This window comes from Thermobia domestica, chromosome 16 (assembly GCF_964235325.1).
Source record: "Thermobia domestica chromosome 16, izTheDome1.hap1.1, whole genome shotgun sequence".
Lineage (NCBI taxonomy): Eukaryota > Metazoa > Arthropoda > Insecta > Zygentoma > Lepismatidae > Thermobia > Thermobia domestica.
In genome coordinates this window covers 128,451,128-128,473,092 of record NC_137469.1, presented here as the reverse complement: position 1 = coordinate 128,473,092, position 21,965 = coordinate 128,451,128, and the positions used below count along the sequence as shown (strand labels likewise).

Here is a 21,965-nt window from a genome sequence, read left to right as displayed (position 1 = left end):
GCACCCAGTTGTCTATACTTTTCGTCTTATTTTGGTGTCAGGAATCAGCTCCCAAACGATGTGTGTATTGTTTTGAAACACCTTGTATATATATCAAATATACAAATACACTTACCAAATGTTGAAAAAGTATTGCACTTTCGACGTGTTGACTTGATCACACAGAGAAGACAGACGGTTTACATAAGCTCAGAAAACAAATGAAGTAGACAATAGACAGGTTTAGTGACTACTTCGTCTGTTTCGTAAGCTTATGTGAAAAGTTTGTCCTCTCCATATGATAGTCAACATATTGAAAGCGCAATAATTTTTCAATATTCGATAAGTGTATGTGTATTTCTTTTTTTCTTATTTACGTCACATATTCATATATATATATGTACTCAATTTTGGAACCTTCATTAGATATATTTTCATATGTTTGCAGTATTTTCTGGAGTATTTTTGTATAACAAATTACGTGTCATCTAGTTTGTTAGAATTTTTGATTCAACATAAGGAGAATAATTCTAACTTACAAAAACTATTGGAAAATTATTTCAATTTTTATGTAAATTATAAGCTTAATCACTTATAAACCAAAACTTATAACCCAGATGTATCACGTTCCTCAACTCCACAGCAATTTTCAACTCCGTGTTAACTAATCTCAACTCCGTGACCTATGGTCTCAACTCCGTGGGTGCTGAAAAGTTTATTATTTTTTATTTACTACACCAATAACGATTCAGCTCTGCTGAACACCTAATTAACATGTACTTAGTAGTAGTAAGTGCATGTGATATTTTTATCGAAATAGGCGACCATCAACGGAACAAAAATTTTCCAAGTGAAAATTTCCCTTTTTCGTGGAATCACCCATATATATATATATATATATATATATATATATATATAGTTAGAACGTGCCGAAAATATTTTTTGGAGCGCTATAGCATGAAGACAATGAGACCTAGTTTGAGCGTTTTGAAAACTTATAATTAAACTATTGCAAGGAAGATCGAAAATCAGAAGATTTTTCATGAATTCCTTTTCTGTTGTGTTTTTTAGTAGTACTGTTCTCAAACATGTCCATTTAAGCACAATTCACTCTTATTTGTACTATTGTGTACATTTAAGTAAAGAACTTAAAAACGATGCGAAATTGCATAAAAAACTGTTATTGGAAACAATCGTGAATGCATTGAGTTTGCCGCACGTGATTTCCGATGTTACCGCTTGGCTGCAATATATGTCTATAAATGTCGGCAATGTGACGAGCACTATACTAACACACCAGCAGTTGTGTTCGAGAAGTCACATACATCGTAGACTCAGCCGTATTGCTGACATTATAGCTAGTACACGCGTAGAATGACGGAAAGAATTTATATTGATGATGTCATGGATAGAAGAACATCGTACGACTGGAGGGGTCAGACTCGTTGAAAGTATCACTTGAATTTGCTGTCCCATAGTGTGTCATCACAAGAGTGGGGGGCGCGGTGGCTCAGTGGTAGAGCGTTCACCTCCGGTGCTTGGGGTACCTGGTTCGATCCCAGCTCGCGCCGTGTGGACTTTGTGGTGGACAAACACCGTGCTCGTGGGTTTTCTCGGGGTTCTCCCGTTTCCTCCCACTTTCTTCATTCCACCATTTCACTCATCTCTCATCATCACCGTCTCCTTTAGCCTAACCGGCATAACCGTCGGACGTAAAACTTAAAGATTTCATTTTCATTTTTCATTACAAGAGTCTGACGACAATTCCAACAGGATTAAAACGTTTCGGAAGTTCGGCGGAGGCTATCCAAGGAGTACCATTGCCCGAGAGAACCCCTTATTACGCCTAACAGCCAGGCACGATAGGCATAACATAGGGATTTTGGCAGGGATCTTGCAGCTGCTACAGAGACCACCATTTCAAGGTTCACATTGTTCAGATAGTGGCTGTGGGACACATGTATACCAGACGACTAGCAACTATTATTCCATTGACCTCAAATTCCCGGTGGGGGCACTCAGTCGAAAAAGTGTTAAGAGCTTTTTCAAGCCAGCCATCCTGAGTGAGGTTTTCTTGAGTTTTCCTCATTCATACTAGGCAAATGCCGGGGTGGTATCTAACATATAGGTCCCACTTCCTTCCTTCCCTTCCCCCGGATAGTGTGCTAGCCGAGGGACGTCATCTTTCAAACGTGACGGGCTAACATGGCCATAGATGCCGAAAGCCCAGAAATCTAAATCCAAAATCCCCTAAAATTCTAATCCATTGACCCCACTGAAAAAAAAAGTCCGTTTGAATTCATGCATGGACCCAGCAGCATTTGAGTCATATTCCGTTCACAGATGCATCCCGGTTTAGTCTCATCAATAATCCTCGACGTACCTGGTAGAGGACCTGAAACAGTTTCTTCCAGTTAATGTTACTGAACTGGACGATTTCAGAGGTGGAGGAATTCTATATTATGGGATGGTATCATTCTGGGTCTCGCACATTTCTGCATGTCTTACCACGGGGTACCATCACAGGTGAAACCCTATCGGGATAATATTCTGGACCAGTATATTCGTTAGTTTCAAGATGCAGTGGACTCTCATTTCACTCTAATGGGTAATAATGCACGTCCCCCATCGAGCTGGCGTAGTTTATAAGTACCGTGAGACGTAGGGCATTAGACGATTTGATTGGGCCAATTGATCACCAGACTTGAACCTATTAAAATATGCTTGGTAGGCAAATGTTGCTCCATCACATTGCTCCAAGATCAATCGCCGAGCTCAGAAAGGCACCGACTCAAGAATGAGAAGCTATACCGTAGCCACTTATTGATAACCTCATCTTCAGCATGCATCATATTCTATTGCATGTCTTGCAGTGCAGGGAGATTATACACATTACTCATATCTCCGTACAAAACTCTTCTTTCATAGAGCAGCACATAAGTACCTTTCTTGATTTTCACATCCCCTGTGCCTTTTCGCTCCTGTTTCTCTTATATCCCTTTTCTCACATTGTTTTCAGTTTGTTACCATCAGGAGTTTATCTTCCACCAATGTATGCTGTTTCTTCATTTTCTCTGTGTGATACTCCCTGCAAACCACATTATTCTTAACTTTTACACACGAATGCTTTACAAATTCCATAGTTTTCAAGGTAGGGAGCTCCGGAACTATTTTTTTCGAGCTCTGTAGAAAGTTTCTAGCTGACAGGAGACGTTTTTCGACCCACGTTTATTAGTTTTTTTTCTTTCTTTTTAAATTTGATACATAGAACTACTTCCAAAGTTTAATGGTGGTATTTTCCTTCAGCTTGTATATTGTTTTGATTACACAATGGAGAGTTGAAGATAAATTTATTTTGATTTATTTGTGCAGTGACGTATTATTGTGCTTTGATTCAGGATCTGTCATATCGCTTTGTTCTCCAAATACTGACTTATTAAGTATTCTGCCTTTTGGAAGGTTCTGGGACTTACGAGTTTTTTTCTTTCTTTTCTTCTTAAATTTCAGTTCGAGCCTGGAAATGTTTCTTTCATGTTTCTCGATTTTCGGCTTCCTTTAACTCCCAATATTTTCTTCTATTTGGTCTAGGAATTAATTCGTGCGGTTGGTACGCACACATTAAAGCTGTAGTACAAACACAAAATACATAAATACCTTAAGAAAAATATTGTCCATCGCTAGCCACCACTTTCGCCCATCTGTCAGGCAATGTACGGATTCCGTGGCGAAAGAAGTCCTCATCCTTGGAAGCGATCCAGTCAGAGACCCATGTTTCGATATCTTCTGAAGAAGTAAACCGCTGTCCAATCAAATCGTTGTTCATGCAATCGAACAAGTAGTAGTCCGAAGGAGCAACGTCTGGTGAATACGGCGGGTGGGGTAAAACTTCCCATCCGACATTTTCTAAATAGGTTTTGACCGGTTTTGCGACATGTGGGCGAGCGTTATCATGTTGAACAATAAGTTTATCATGTCTGTTCTCCCATTCTGGTCGTGTTCTGGCCAGAGCTTGCTTCAAACGCATTAATTGTCGTCGATAACGTTCTCCATTCATAGTTTCACCCGGTTGCAGCAGCTCATAGTACACCACACCTTTCATATCCCACCATATGCACAGCATAACCTTTGCACAGTGAATATCTCGTTTTGGTTGTGATGGACCTGGTTCACCTGGTTTCACCCAGGCCTTTTTTCGTTTAGGGTTCTCGTAATGGATCCACTTCTCATCACCCGTAATAATTCGATGCAGAAACCCCTTTCTGCTCTGTCGTTGAAGCAGCAATTCGCAAATGGTTTTTCGTCTTTCAACGTCTCTGTCTTTCAATTCATGTGGAACCCAATGTGACATCTTTTGAATCATTCCCATGGCTTTCAAGCGTTTGGAGACTGTTGTTTGATCAACGCCTAATGCTGCTGCAAGTTGTTCCTGCGTTTGACACGAATCCTGCTCGAGCAATGCTGTCAATTCTTCGTCTTGAAATTTTTTTGGCTGTCCAGCTCGCTCTTGGTCTGCCAAGCCGAAATCACCACTTCTAAACCGTGCAAACCACTTCTGAAAGGGCGCATTTCTACTGGATATTCTCATGACTTTCGATTTTTCAGTATTGATTTCCATTCCGTATGAAATGGAATACTGACTTACCTGCTTTTTAAAATCAATAAGTATATGTATAACATCTCTAAATTCTTTGATATTTGTGGAGGCGATGGAAACTATTGAACGTCAAAATAGGACATCGTCGCAGGAGAACTCCTTTTCAGTACGTTTATAGGCGAATGGACAAAAATATTATTTTCTGAGAAAGATGTGTTTTTAATAAGATGGTAATTGAGCTACATTACAACAGATGATCGACAAGGAGAACAGATGGCGTTACCTTCCATTTACACCAAAGGCTTTCAAAATTATGTCCAAACATGAAGAAAACGAAAACCGCATTTTTGAAGTTACGTTCCTCTGGTTCTCATGTGATGACATTCTCCATTCTTAATGAAATCCAGTGATGCTGTCCACTGTAGAGGCGAGCAATCTTTCCTTTTCCCTCTCATTACTCTCAACACCTAACCACACAAATAAGTCTCTAATCTCGAAATCGGAGTATTTGTAGGGAATTTTCACAGATAATATTTAAAAACGAAGGGAAGGGTATACCCTCCCTCATTATCAACCATTTCAGATTCAAAGCAATAGAGACAATTGGGAAGTCTTAGGAACATTTTCGTCATATTACACCAAAAATTGAATGTTTTCTTTCGTTTGACGAAAGTTACCTTGGAACATATTTTGAAACGAGGACAGGACAGGGGAGGGAGAGGGAGGAAAGTTCACTCTCGTTCTCGATTGATTTTTAGTCCAATGAGTGGGGATAATTGTGAAGCCTCAAAAATATGTGCGCCATATTGGATCAAAACTTGCATATATATATATATATATATATATATATATATATATATATATAATACACCTTGAAATAATTAAGGATTTGACGCGTCCCATGTTTATAATAATTTGTAAACTCTCTTTTGTTTAGTGCGTCTAATATTTGATGTATTGTCAACTGTAGATTATCGAAAGGACCGAAAGGTTACACTTGCGTATTCCCTTCTTAAGAGTAGCTCAATATACACAAAAATTTAAATATAATGTAGATAACAATACCGACGTTAAAACAGAAATGTGCTCATTACTCAGTGCCAGTGGTTTAAAATTTTCGTCAATAATCCTGGACATGAATAATCCATTGTTATCGATATTGGTATCGAAATCACTCAAAATCAACAAATTGAGTGATTTGGAAATTTAAAGTAAAACTTTTGAAGCTTTGCCTCACCACTTTTTCTTCTTCGTTGAAAGGAAAAATTTACAGACTGTTAGATGGGTTAGCCATGGGATGCTTATTTTCACCTTTTTTGAATAATATAGTTAAGAGTAGGTTCGAAATAACAATTCTAAATCGGGATCAAAACAAATTCATAAGATAATTTCGTTTTGTAAATAGCATCAATTATCTATAAAAATGATGAGGATTTATCTAGCTTAGTAAATGAACTCAAACAAATCCATTCCAGCACAAAATGTACTACAGAACTAGTCCAGCAATAGATGAGATTTTTTCTTTAGACTTCTCGATTTCCAGATCCAATAATAAATTTTCGACTACATTATTCAGAAAACCTACTGGTAGCAGCTATTTTGCTCACAAAAAATTGGGATTCTCTCGTGTGACTATCTTGTTAGTGTAGGCGCTGCGATGCGGGAAACCCATGTTTGATTGAGCTCACGTGGTTCGGAGTCTACGTTAAGCCGTAGGTGATGAAAAAAGACGCTATACTCCAAGCTAACCAATCAAACAAGAAAAAAAAAAAAAAAATGCTTTTTTTTCTTTTTTTCCTGAGAGCTTGCAGATTGTTGACTTCACAACAAGAGCTACGAGGTAAGTTAAGAACCATTTTTAATGTAGGATTAAAAAGTAGTTACAGTCATACAATGTTAAAAAATGGAAAGTTTAAGCTTTTAAGAATTCATAACAACGAGAGAGCTTCAAGAAATAACGTAAAACCTAAAAAGTGGGTGGTCTTACTTCTATAGCATAGTCTTATTTTCAGGGTACAAAAACAGCATAAAATATAATCTTAATGTTACCATAAAATGTTCGGTAAATTAAAAAAAAAAGTTACCTGGATAAAAGAATTATTTTAGTGAAAAATTGACTCATTCAGATATATACATATATATCAGGCAAATTGTGAATGTTGTGAATACATATGACATTGGATGACCAAAAAGGAACATGGAAACCACAATTAAAGAATACAGTAAAGACACATGAGTTGAAGTTCAAGCTTCTCGAAGTATCTTCATCTAGACACTATGTTGAGGAGGTTAAAGTATTACATAGATCTTCATCTTACATTGAAAGAAATATTGTAACAACCAGCAAGAGACCCAAGTTTGAATCGGAACAAGGCGGGGAAGGCTTGGATAGGCAGTGCTATTTAGTTATCAATAATAGTAATTTTCAGTATTCAAATAGGAATCTTTATTAACTCAATATCACAAAAATTACACAGGATTAAGAGAAAAAGCAAAATTATATATGTAAGTTATTTGGTAAGCGGGACATACTTCTTAGAATCCAGAAAAAGGTTTAGGAACTTAATATTGTCAAAAATTAGTTACTTTTAATCCCAGAAATTGATAAGATCATTGGAAAACTGGCGACACAAACAGTTGAAAAGAGATTTTCCTTAATCAAAGATACAGAAAAAGAAGAAACACTCAAGAACATCAGTTATAGGACTAGCTCGGGAGAGTAATACTCCCGGAAGTAGGAACTAAATACAAGGTTCTGATTGATTGGCGTTATCCGTTTCTTGCCACGTAGCATACATATAGCAGCAATCAAACGCTTCCTGCTGTTGGTTCTCGTGGCCGAGCGTGCTAGCGCTACGGGCTAGTAACTTAAATCACTTTTGGCGTGGGTTCAAACCCGGCTCAAGGAAAGTTTTTTTTTAAAATTAAATTTTCATAACACATTTTCATTAAAATAAGATGAAAATAATACACAAAAAATGATTTACTTACTTTTGTGCAGATAAGAAGTAGTAGTAGTAGGAGGAGGAGGAGAAATGGGTTAGAAGCGCCGCAGGGCTCGTTTTGTTCCATCTTGACCCCATGATATAAATTTTGTGACCAACTTAAAATAGCTGGCTAGGGTAGAGCACGAAAAAAATCGTACTTCCGGGAGTATTACTCTCCCTAGCGGGTCGTTCAGCTATAGTATTGCTTCATAGTAAGTTGACTAAGTATTTACTGTGTAGTATAACCATAATTTGTTGCTGCGGCTGTTATATAATGTAACCCTGTTTTAAACAGTAGCTCAAGTGGTAGAGTATTGGCTTCGCATTGAGGAGGTCGCGGGTTCGATTTCTGCTGCCGACCGTCCTGACAGGTTTTTCAGGGTTTTCCTCAGTCCTATCAGGCAAATGCTGGGATGGTACCTACTAAACAGGCCCTGGCTGATACCTTCCCAAATCCTTTCCATTGTTATTGTTGTTAAATATCCAGTATAGAATGGCCTCTGAGCTGTATCTGGTGATTGTTAAATAAATAAATATAATTTAAAGAAATGTCATCATCGTAGTTGAACGTATACGTTTAACATAGATTTAAGATTATAACCGCATCTGAACAAAGCACTTATTAGAAATGAGCAAAGTTTCGACGAACTAGCACAAATATACATGTCTTCATTGAAAGAAATTTAAAAAGTCACAGCAGTAACGTTTTCAAAAAATATTTTTGTACAGCTAATTTACATATCGACATAGTGCAAGAAGAAATTCTGAGAACTGAGGTGAGTTGTCTTTCTGCACAGACTAAGGAGTCAGGGAGCACCGAAATAGTATAGTTAATAATACATTAAATATTAAAGTAAACAAACAAAAGACTAGGTTTACAAGTTATTGTAGAATAATTATTTTAAATCGGGGTATTTCATCTTACATTAAAAGGCTAAATTTGCCGTTTATTTTTGACTTTTTATAGATTTTTTAAAAAATAAAATTATCATGGAAATGTTTAAAAATTAGAAAGCGGGTAATTCGTCCGACACTTATTTTAGCTCCATCCGGACGAGATGATGTGGAAGCCTCCAAAAAGATATACTCCATGTTGATTAAAGAAATAATAATGACAAAATTAGACCGAAATTATTTTGGAACATAGTTTTTAGATTGGAGAGGCAAGGGGAGGGGTAATTCGCCTTTCCTTTCTTGCCAGATTTTAATTCCGAACTGTGAGCATAGTCGGAGTGCCCTAGAGAAACTATAAATTGTTTTGTCAAAATGGAACAATTTTCTTTACACAATTTGTCCTGCAAAATTGTTTTATGTGTATATGTTCGAACTTGCGACATTGGATGGATTTGCCCATTTTCCTTCTTATTCTTCCTGAGTTGGAATCCAAAACAAAAGGCTTATTTCAGGAAGTTGGAGGAAGGTACACACTGAATTTCATTAGAAGTCGGTTAAGATTTTTTCTTTTTTTTTTCTTTTTCTTTTGAAGGAGTGTCTTTGCGGAGAAATGGATCTCTCCCCCTTCATATAAGAGAGTGGTTCAATAATTATTGTCCCTGACTTATAAGCAATTTTTCCAAAAAGTCTCCTTTCATAGTAATGCACTTCTTCCACCTATGCTGTAAAGCCACTATACCAGCTTCAAAGAAAGTATTTGGCGGAGCTGTGAGCCATTCCTCCACAGCTTCAATAACAGCTGCATTTAAGTGAAACTTCTTCCCCTTGAGGTGCTCCTTCAACTTTGGGAACAAATGAAAGTCACTAGGGGCGAGGTCGGGTGAGTAGGGAGGATGTTCCAACACATCAAAACCAGCAGCATGGATTGCGACACCAGTAAGATGGCTTTTGTGGGCCGGAGCATTATCTTGGTAGAACAGCACTGTTCGCTGCAACATCCCGCGTCGTTTTTCCTTGATTGCTTCGCGTAACTTAGGGATTAGGGCTGCATAATAGGGCCCGTGTTAGTGTGTCCAGCCTCCAGGTAGTCAATAAGGAGCACACCCTTCGCATCCCAAAAAATTGTGGCCATAACCTTGCGTACTGATTCTTGCACCTTGTACTTGCGTGGAGGAGGCGAACTGCTGTGCCGCCACTCCATGCTCTGTCGTTTGGACTCGGGATCATAGTGGTGAAGCCACGTCTCATCCACTGTCACAAATCTATCACAGAACTGTTTCAAGTCTGCCCCCATAACCTCCAAACCTACCCTTGAACATCGAACTCTGTCTTTCTGATTTTCACAAGATAGCGGGATGGGTACCCAAAATGTTGACACCTTTCTGAATCCCAAGTGTTCATGCACAATGGTTTCCACTGAGCCTACAGACATGTGCCTGATGTCTGCTAACTGTTGCACCGTGATTCGTCTGTCTGCTATAATCGTATCATGCACAACATCAATGTTTTCTGGGGTGCATGCTGTTGTTGGAGGACCAGCACCAGGGGCCTGTTGACAGCTTTCCCTGCCGCAACGGAAGTCGCGGCACCAGTTCTTTACCACCTGGTAGGTAGGAGCCCCATCACCCACCACACTGATCATGTCCTCATGAATCTCCTTTGGGCTTAAGCCCTTTTTCTGGAGGTACTTGATCACAGCTCGTTGTTAGGTTTTCTCCATTTTTCAAGCTAGGAGCCACCAATCACACCTGAAACGACAAAAAAGAATATTAATATAGCAGCTATGGTTCTGAAATTTAGTATATAGGAATCCACTAAGGAAGGATTTTTGGAAATTCGGCGCGGAAGGGGGTGTATAGGCGTGGCACTTAAAAATGTCCATATTTCGGAATCTATTAAGGTGAGACATGAAATGTAGTATTTGGACTTTTCATGTATTTTAGATGTATATATAATATAAATTTCCTCTAGTAGGGAAGGAAAAAGGGTAGGACTTGAATTGGCTGCAGTAAGTTAGCCATATCTCGCAAACCCTTAAGATTAGACAAGAAATTTGGTATTTAGACTTCTTTTTAAAAATACTTAAGGACGTGTTTCAGCGTTTTATGAAGGGACCGTGATGGCTCACTGGTGGAGCGTTCACCTCTGGTGCGTGGGGTCCTTGAATGAATCTCAGCTCGCGCCAAGTGAGCTTATCTTTGTGGTAAACAAACATTGTGTGCGTGGGTTTTCTCGGGGCTCTCCCACTTTATTTGTTTATTTTTATCATCACTGTCTTCTTTGCCCTCACGACATATCCGTGGGACGTAGAATTGAATATTTTCATTCCATTTTTTCGGCGTTTCTTTTTATTTTTCATAAAAAGGACAGAAAAGTGGTAGATTTGCAAATGTTATAATAAGGTGATGTTATCTCTAAATCTTTGTTGAGCTATTGACTTGTGTATTCGGGAAAATGTATTATTTAGGGTTACACAATAACGAGTATTAAAAGATTGTATGGTATGTGTTGTAATAGTAACGTCAGAAAGAACAACGTAGAAAGAGAGAGAAGAATAACTGAATGGAGCTATACGTAAACATAACACTATACAGATTTCTGTCACGAAGCACCATTGTATTTTACTATTGTTTGTGTATATATAATGTGTGTTAGTCTAAATGTATGTATTGGTTTTTAAAACTGAATAAAGATAAGATGAGGTCAAAGTGGTTCCTAAGATGCTTAAGTTTTTACTAGCTTTGGGGATACCCCTTTGGGCCTTTATGTTAGAGACATGTTAGGGAGATGAAAATTGGATTTAAACTACCTGCTCAGTACACGTGCGCATGTGTTACACAGTTTCCGGAAATTCTGCTTTTAACGTTAGAAGAGTACAGTTTCTATTTTATTTTTTATTATTTTTTTTTAAGATATATAAAAATCACTTCGAGGTTGTCTGTCTCATGATCACAGGAGCACGGGTGAACCATGAAATGAATTTTTGAACATAGTTAGTAGTATTTGGGCCATTATGGTTCTTTATTATTTCACTTTGATTGAAATGCGGATTCTAAGGATGAAAAGAGTTTAAATTTTTCGCAAATAACAGTCATAAACGTATTTCTCTCGTACGAAAAACTCGTATTTCAGCTAGTAATAGTAATAACAACAACAGTGAATCTATTCGTTTAATGATTATATCCAACCTCCCATCGCAAATCATAACTATGGTGGCCAACCATTAATTTCAGAGAAAGACAGTAAATGAGTGGAGGCATGTTCTTCGTGTAGGCCAGGAAAATCAAGGGAATTAAGTAAAAGCTCAGAATAATATATACACTGGTTTCTTCGGAAGCCTTTGTTCTTCATACAATGCAGTCTTTATCTACTTCAACTATCACACAATGATTAGTAATTTCACAGAGTCTTGTTTACAGATCGAGAAGATGGTAAGGAAGGGTAACATTCTGTAGAGATGCCAGTGAAAGTAAATCGGCATAATATGAGAATATGAGGCATGAAGCAAAATATAATTACGCCATGTCGTGCCAGTTAAAATTTTAGTGTATGTTATGTTGTTCGTGCTGTACACGCTCAACATATACAGATGTTAGAAAAAAATGAGTTGTTCTCTCGTTCAATATTGATTTCGCCAAGATAAATTCAGTGGTTTGTTCTGCAACAAATAATTTTGAAACAGGATAGTATTATTGCAATCCTTTATTTCAGCAGTAAACAAAATATTAATAAATGGATTTGCTATGGTATCATTATGCCATACTTGTTATGAAAAAGATGAAGACAATATAGTCCAAAATTTACCTAGGTAAAACATTATCGACAAACTTTGAATAAATTAAGAAATTACTGAAATTGGTAATGAACTTAGACTTGTTCAGACGTAGTTTGGGGAACAGCACGATGATTCAACACCTTCCCTGGGCCAGTCAGTTCCATAACTCAAACATTGTTGGACACCTATGTTCAAGTTTAGAAAAGCGAACGAGTTTGAGGAATATCATGATGATGAACAGTTTCTTCCGTGACTCACTCAATCCCCTAACTTAAACATTGGGTCAAGATTAGGGAAGCAAACAAGTTCGTTGCAGATTTCCTCCATTATTGTTGGTATAACTAGATGGGATGAAAATCGATGTACTATTGCTCTGAACACGATTTATGATTCATATGGTTCCATTCAGCCACGAATATAAGCTGTACTTTAGGTAAAAGGGGGTCCAACGCAGTATTAATGGGTAAGTTGCACATTTGGCTACATAATTATGGCGAGTTTTTATGTAGGTATAGTTTGAGTAAAATTAAGCTGTAGTTTGAATATAGAATGTATGAAGTAGATGAAATAAAATACTTGCCAAATTTTGTTATGTAATTAAAGAGTAGAACTTGTTAGGAGTGTACAGTGAAATAATCTGTGATTCGGAGTCAAGTAATACTATTTCTTTTTACAGTTTTGTATATTACAGAAGTGCCGTGATTTAAGTTTGAATATTTGTGTTTTATCCTTATTTAACACGAAGATAATGAACTATCAACATAGACTCCAAACCACTATCCGGGCTTGAATCCGATATAGTTTTTGGCGAGTGAGCAAATCATCGTGCTAGATCAACTCTTACAGTATAGGTCGTTCTTCACTACACTATCTTGCCGGCATGAAAACTACTGGGTGTTTCAAAATGAATATTGGGGTTTTTAGGCTTTGTGGTATTTATTAAAAGTCACTTACAGTTATAAATAATACATAAAATGAAAAGAGTTTTTGTATGCACGCATGCACTGTTTTTTTTTTTTTTTCTGTCCACAGTTAGAAAGCACTAGTAGCAAAGACGGCGACTAGTGAGTAGAAAGCTTTTTGTGTTTTATATTTTGCAAAGACTGAATCCGTAGTTACAGTGCAACCGTCTGTGTGGAGAATTTTAAGGAGACGCTTGCAACTACGTCCTTACCGTTTGCAGTTGTTAAAGGTCTAAAGCCTACAGACTACGGTTTACGTGCCAACTTTGCAAATGAAATGTTGCTGCATGACGATGAAGATTTTCTGGATCGTCATCTTCAGGAATGAATCGACATTTCATCTGAGTGGCGATGTGAACACTCATAATGTTCTCGTCTGGGAGACAGCAAATCCCCACTAGATGGTACAGTTGCAACGAGACTCCCCTAAATTGAATGTGTTTTGTGCCATATCCCGGCGGAAAATGTATAGGCCTTTCTCACCTATCGACTCGATGTGTGCCATGTGACGTATAGCGCTCACATTGAACACTTGTAGCAAATACTGTTTGAGTTGCTCTTTCATTTAATGTATTATATTTATAATTGCACGTTAAATATAATAAATATTGCAGAGCCTTAAATCCCGATATTCATTTTGAAACACCCTGTATGACCACAGGTTTCGGTAGTACTTTCTTTAGTTGACAAAGTAACTTTCGAAATCTCTTTGCTTACGCTACCAACATTCTGATTCTATAGATTACTTTGAAGGGGACTTAAGTGTTAATGAGATACTGATTGCAGCATTAACTGAAGTTTGGAAGAATTACTACGTTTTTATTTGGTACCTCGAAATACCTTCAGTGACAGAGAATAAAAATTGAAGAGCACTTCGATGTTATTTAATTTTTTTTTATTTATTCGTAAAAAACGCATTAACAGTATATTTTGAATATGTACGAGATTTATTTGAATTATAAACAACTGACTTCCAGAATCGATAATATATCAAACAGTATGAAAAAAATGATAATTGTAGATTAAAAATCGCATCTACATACCATCTCTGGCATTGATTTCAAACTTTGTTGTTGTTCAGACTTTATTATTTACCAGGTCGTCGAGGCGGCTGTTGTTGTTCATGTTCGATCAGTATTAGGCAATTTTTGTTTATATATCCAATTCATTGGAAACAGTTGTAATGACATTGGTGTTCTTGCACCAAGTTCATATGTCATACCCGAAGCTAACAGCTCTTGTTAACACAAGTACAATGTGGCTGTGGTTAAACGTTGTGATCCTTCGAGATGGCATGATAATTTAAATAGACACAATGTACAAAGTGTGTCCGGAAAGTAGTCACCAAGTCTACCAGTATGGAAAGAAATTTACATAATAATAACAATATTAACACCTGTACATTAAAATTCTTCAAAATATTGTCCTCCTGTGACGATACAGCTTTGCCAGTGTAATTTTAAAAAATCGGAAAAGCATCCTGGAAGGCCTGTTGAGGAAATGTGTTAAAAGTCATTTCATAAGCTGTTTTCACGTCGTCAATATTTCTGTAACGATGTCTTCTTAGAGGAAGGGGGTTCAAACGGGGAAACAAAAAGAAATCTGCAGGAGCCAAATCGGGACTGTAGGGTGGCTGGGGAGCGTTGCCACGTTAGATTTGGCCAGGTAGTTCATTGCGACTTGTACAAAAGACGAAACAGAACGTTTACGAAATCGCCTGTCCTTTAACTTCGAGAGCTCGAAACAACTGAGCAAGCACTCACTCGGTAGTTGACTTACACCCATCGATCTCGGCGGATAGAGCGCCCTGCAACATGCAGTCGCTTCTCAATAAAATGTATGACTACCTTCTGGACAGACCTTCTGCATTAAACCACCAAGGAGCGATCTTGCCTGTACGCATAGTTCGCTCCGCGGTACCGCCTCGGCTTTCTGATACAAGAGTTGCCAGTAACATGAGTTTTAGATGCTTCCGTAGTAGTAGTAGGTTACAGATAATGAGATGATGAATTTAGTTTCCTTTTTAATTTTTGGGTTACTATCTAGTCTACGTTTCAGTATTTTTCATATACACCCGTCTTCTAATCAATGCCACTGCCACTTATTCTTTCTATATCCTAATGAATAAACCTTCTTATCATGGAAGATCGTGAACAAATCTGTATATGGAATATAATTACACAGTAAATATGTCTTGAAGAATATATAGCTACATTGTTACTTCCAACGGTTGATGACACACTCCAAGACATATTCTATACTTGTCTCATTTTGGAAAATCTAATACCGCTTCTAGGGTCACTTACTATTTTACTTTTTTTTTTTCTAAAATCACATATTTTTATTATTTTTTTCTATCTAAGGTAATCAGGAAGTACGTATAGCACATACCAAGACATGAAAGATTAAGCGAGTACAGTGAATCAGTGAAGACTGTTGGTGTAAAGAATTTTAAGTTTGCTCCTAAGATATTTATTATTATTGTTTTAGGGCTTTCCTTTCGTTCTCCACTAACTTCGTATTATTATCTTATTTCATGATCAATTTCCATTTATGAGTTTCCTTTTAGGCTACAGAGCATAACTGACAAAGATTTCAGTTCATTTCATTTTGAAAACTGGTATTTTAACCGCATGGAAAAGGTTTTTTTTTAAAAAAAAAAAAAAAAAAAAAGAGGTATGACATCCAAGTGAGGTAATATTAGCTATTTTAAATTGTTCTTTGATTATAAATAATAAACTCATATTTTGGTAGCATTTCAAGTAGTTTCATAATTGTACTTTTCCTTGTGAGCAATATTTCAGATCTTCCAAGTTGGGTTATTGCAGTGGTTAACGTGTATTTGATGTTTTACTCATGTATTGCTAATATTTGCTTGTTTTGGAAATTAAGTTGTCAGTTTGCTTATAGATTTCTTTTGTGTATTGCTTCTGCAGAATACGCCAGTGACACCTAGAAGTAGAAGGCTCAGCATATTCCGTAAACCCTTTGGAGCTAGGGAACGTAGTTCGTCCATATTTCAGGACCAAGTTTGACCAGTTTCTAATACTCGTTAAATAATGGAGACAGGACAATGCGTCATAAATAATGTGTTTACAAGAAGTGCAATTACTGGAGACGAGTTTGGCGCAAACATCGATTTAGCTAAAATAGATTTGACTGACGTACGCTTAATGCTTACGGCTGATTAATCTTGTTTGTTTTATATACATTTTTTAAAAGGAGCATGACTTAGATTTCTAAGAATAATGAAGTTGCTTTGGGAATTAATTTTGGCTTCTAGTCTTCCAGTAGGTTAGTGATTTGGGTTTCTTCGTTAGATTATTCAAATTTCAGAGTGATGTTAAATTACGGAAAAAAGTATCACTGAAAATGTCTATACTGTTTACAAATAATGATGTATATTTTTGTAGATTTTTGTGTGGGGAAAAAACTTCCAAGTATGTACAAATCTCGTGGTTTGCATTAGTTCTACGCGGATAACGCAGATAACCAAAACCACATTGTTAACTATTTTTTTTAAAAATTAACGAGATAATTTTGGAACAGAAGTAAGAAAAATGTCCGGTGAAAATTTACAAGCTGCTTGAATGTGACATTATCTAACTGGTTTTAACATACTAGTCGTTGTACATATTGTTAACTAGTTCGATCTCTATATTTTGTACCTGGTATACTACATCTTTTAATAAAAAATTGCAATATCATCTAATAATGGAATATTAAAGAAAATTATATAAACAGTAATTATTTTATTTTCGTATTGTAAAGTACTGCCAGTCAATTATTGATGTAGAATAAATTTTTTGTATGATTTTGTATATAACAAATAAAATTTTAAGTCTTTATTATTGTCAACATATGGTTTGAATTCATTTAATCATACATAGAACTTGAAGTATTTCCTGTATTCGTCTTCAGCTGTAAAATTTTATATCACAGTAGTAACCTAGTACCACTGTTTTCTTCTTTAACTCAAGAACTATTTTATTATAAAATCAAAAGGTATTTATCCTATATTGCTCTCTGATATTACATGGATGTACAAATATGTTTCATGTTACATCGGAGGTTACTTATTAGGAAAACAAACCATGCAAAAGGCTCGCGAATACAAAAATGCTTATTAATTAATCGATATTCGAGATGGAATCTTCAAATATGCAGTATCTCATAAAATTATAGTACGGTCTTTCCACAGAAAATACTTTTACGGGTAAACAGGGTATTTCGAAACAACACCGACAACGTTTCGAAGTGATTTCTATCACTAAGATAAGACTAAAAGTATAGACCAACCTGGGTGCACAAATGCTTCCTTTCGAAGTTACAGGCTGTGGAAAACACGAAAAAATGAACTTTAAAGGTCTATAGCTCCAAAGCTATGGGACCTACCGTGGTCGGGCAGACTTCATTTAGGAACTTGTATGTGGGTGTGCCCTATCAAAATATCCAAATTTCAGAATCCTGCGGTACTTACGCAACAATTTTAATAGAGGTAGTTATTGAGTATTTCAAATGTATTTCAAATTATATGCCTGTAGACAAATTCCCTCTATTCGAACGTTGTCGGTGTTGTTTTGAAACACCATACATACATACATACATACATACATACATACATACATACATATATATATATATATATATATATATATATATATATATATATATATATATATATATATATATATATATTGGAATCCTGACCATGGTACATGGGGCAATAGCTTATGATGACATCACAGCGTTGAGTTAGACGTAATTTTCCATTCGGTATGTTGTATGGTACGTGTAGGATTATGAAAAGGGTGATACAAAAGAACAGCGAATATAGCTTTTTTTTTTTTTTTTTTTTTTTTTTTTTTTTTTTTTTAACTTGGAAAAACGCATAGAGAGGTGTACGAAAAGTGGGAAGTAGCATTCTATGATTCATCAATGAATCGCGTAATAACATTTCAGTTGTTTGCACATTTTCGATCTGGAAGAATGTCCGTGGAAGATGATCTCCGTCTTCGTCGACCGTCCGTGAGTTGGAATTAGAAGAAAATTGCCCATGTTCCTGTGCTTGTGAGATAGCATCCGTGGAATTGAGGGAATGTTAAACATTTCTATTGGCTCATGTCACTGAATCATGCACGAAGACGTAGGGTTCAGTGTATATCGGCGATATTCATGACGAGTATTCTCACACAGTACGGAAGGGATACTAGTATCTCCATCAGCCGGGACTGGAGGAAACAGCCGTCAACGATCTAATATTCCTGGCTAGTATTATCACACGATGAATCATGAGTTTAGGGTTATGACTCCGATAGTATGAAAGTCACCTTGATCTTGGACCAAAATGGTCAAACAAGTCTGATCTCGGATTAAAGTGTTATTGGTTGTTTTTTGACATGTTCGGGATCATACATCATGAATTTGTTCCATGTGGCCTAACTGTCATTAGGAAATCTATACAGCTGTTTCGAATGTGTGTGTCATAAACGGTCTGACAAATGAACATCTGGACATGGCATTTTCCAACATGACAATGCTCCGTGTGACACTTCACGAATGGTGTCCGAGTTCTTGTCGAAAAATATCCCCTTCTTACATCACCCTCCTATTCGCCAGCTCTAGCTCCGTGTGACTTTTTCCTTTCCCTACATTGAAAACCACCTTAAAATGGTAAGAATTTGACATCATCCTGAATAACACAACGAAGAAGATCCGGTGCATTCCCTCATTGTGCAGGACGCGTTCCAGGACTGCTTCCAGTGATAGTGACAACATTGGAATCGGTGTGTATATGCAGCAAGAAAATACTTTGAAGGAGGCAAGTACGAATAATTGCTAAGTAGTCTTCATTATTTTTTTCTACAGCATCAGTCTAAGAATTAAATGAACAGCCCTTGCTTGTGACAGTTCAAGCGTAAAATAACTTCAGATGGATTCAGGAGAGAAATAATTCAGTTCTATAACCATGTTAAGAGATTAGAACTCTCTCGTGGCTAAATTGGCTAGTATACGCGTGTTCGGTATAGAAGACCTGGGTTCGGTCCTTGATGGTATTTCACGTGGTTTGGTTCCGACTTTCGTTGTAGGTCCACATAAGCAATAAGCCATACTGTAAGATCAAAATTATCATGTTTAAATTCTCAACTAGAAGCTACCTGTCAAAAACTGGAAAACGGAAGCAACCGACTTTCCCTTGAACTATATCCTGCTTAGGATGCTAATTCAATGAAAATATAGTGTGGAAAAATGCAGCTGAGCCGGCAATTGAAGTCGAGTTTGGTATATCGTGCCAATTTGAAAATCACTACGTTACCATTTTACCTTCTGACAAGTTATACATACAGGCACGAGTTTGTCGCAATGCGCGATAAAACTCAATGCGTCAGAATTAAGTAATTTTCAGTTTCTTGACATTTTCTGATATTCTATGCGTGTTTTCATTGGTTCCCGTTGCACGATAAAACGCGAAATTGGCAGTTTTGAGCGGAATTTTAAAACTACGTTTTCATTTTTTTAAAAACGCCAGTTTTCCGCTAATGGAACGGTAGAACGTAGCATGAACGGTGCATTTTGGTGTTTCGGAGACGGCTATAGAGAACATGGTGCGCGTTAGCTACCACTATCGCAGCTGGATGGGAAGGAGCCGTTTTAATTAGCTAGTCAATGGCATCATTGCAGACACACCGTCTGTCTTCTGCTACTCAAGATCAACCACATAAAACACGTTGCCCAACTGAACGCGCTGTCACCTTTGAAAGTCTGGTTTTCGAATGACACGCTGAAACAACTGATGTGTTCACTTGCATGAATTCATTTCCTTGTGATTGTGCGGATCCGTAACACTGTCCGTGATGGGGAAGCCGGACATAAATATCCAGACCAGAGCAAAGGAGTTAGAAAATGATGGTTTTCATGTTTCTGGATCATATATATTAATGTTTCGTTAGTGCAATAATCATGTTGAGTGGAAGAGAAAAAATACGTGAGAGAAACATGTTAAATCTAAAACCCATCTCAAGAAAAGAAAGAAAAGAAACGCAAATATAATTTAAGCGCCAGAGCTTTATAGAAGAGAGCGTCTAATCACAAAAGCGAGCAAAAACGGAAAAGGTTGATTTTATTTTCCAGACAACTGAAATGCTGCATGGGAACTGCAAAATGCGACAAAACGTGAAATATGGAAAACGAAACGCGAAATTTTCAAATTCTTACTGTGAAAAACTCGTGCCCCTAGTTATACACACTTCACTTGGATATGGTACAAATATAAGTTATGATCAGGTTGCTCCAACCCTAACATAGAATAAAGTAATTTATGCTGTAGCATCACTAGGATTCTTTTGTTTAGGGAAGGTTGAAGACCCTTTTTGGAGGGGGCAGGCTACCCAACAACTTCAAAATTCTATTTAGTATTTTCAATTTATCTCCAATAACAGAGTAAAATTTGTTTGCCTTTGTGACTAAAGAATATGGCTACTGTTTTACGCTTATACATTTTGGGATCACAATCGTCTGTATTTTATTTTTATTGTTACGAAAATGCATATTCTGATATTTCACAAACTCGCTAAGATACAAATACGATATTTTGCTTCTACGGACTTTCTATAGAAGAGGGGAGACTATATAACAAGCTTTATATACCGTAAAACTGGTTTCCTGCCTTCGTACCGTACCTCCTGCCTTCTAATTTTAGGTAAATTTCCTAGTTAGGTAGATGCCGGAATGGATTTCTTGTTGAAAAATAAATTACGAACAGTGGCGTATCTAGAAAAATAGTTTAAGAGAAGCTTCACTTAGAAAAAACTTCGTTGTTTAGAAATCACTAGACTTTTCAAGGGGCTTGAAGCTTATACGCATAGGAGTGACTAACATTAGATTGTTTTAAAAAAGGAAATTATGTAATGTGGGTCGGCTTCAGCCTGAAAGCCCCAAACTCCATAACTCTTCCAATGATTACGGTTGGGATGATATTCTTGGATATAAAGAGCAATCAAGGCAAATCAGTTCACGGGGATCTTTTTTTTTTCTGTTCCTGAGTTGGCATTTTTGTGGGACATATGCTAAATTTTCAGAATGTGGTTCCTCTGGTGGTACCAGCAAATACATAACTTTCTTTACAGATATCGATAATTCATAGTAAGTGCTGATACCGGTATAATCATTCTAATATCAATATTTGTAGACTGTATGTAGTTTTGTGTAGGAAGTAAAATGTATAAATACTAAAGGGAAAACATTACACAGAAACATTATGTTCATATGTAGAATGTACTTTTTTGTATGTTGCGCAAAGTATCCTCATCTATAGGGTTATTTTGCACCAAAGTTTATACTTCAATAACTATGGTCATATTGAATGTTTACTAATGGACGAATGTTTTCCCTGTATATCTAGCTATTATATGTTTAAAACACTGTTCTAAATCATTACGTTTGTAAGGTACACTCATGTCCAAAATTATTGTCGCATGTCTATAAATATGTTGTTCTACGAATATAATTTGTTAACGAATTCGCCCGGTATTTCTTATAATGTTAGTATGTGTACAATCGGCAAAGACATGTATGTGGCAAATTTCATGTCAAAAGAGCAGTAAATAAGAACAATAAAACGAAAACAAAACTATTCTCCATTTAACAACATTTTGTTTTGCTCATTCTAATTTTCGTATTTATAATTCTTTTCCTATGAAATTTACCACAAATATACATTTCCCGATTATACACGCAGTATCAGTATTAAAAGTGCCCTGCAACATCATTATCAA

General features: G+C 36.7%; 1 protein-coding gene across 4 annotated transcripts in view; it reads left to right on the top strand.

The window, feature by feature from the left end:
- LOC145673405 (uncharacterized) overlaps nucleotides 1-17,051 on the top strand; it is a 188,376-nt gene extending 171,325 nt beyond the window's left edge. For all 4 annotated transcript variants that reach the window (XM_081743078.1, XM_081743076.1, XM_081743077.1 and 1 more), the window contains one exon: nucleotides 16,128-17,051. In XM_081743078.1, coding sequence (XP_081599204.1) covers nucleotides 16,128-16,226 — 99 coding nt within the window. In that variant the 3' untranslated portion in view covers nucleotides 16,227-17,051. The remainder of the gene's footprint in view (nucleotides 1-16,127) is intronic.
- The last annotated feature ends 4,914 nt before the right edge of the window (nucleotides 17,052-21,965 follow it).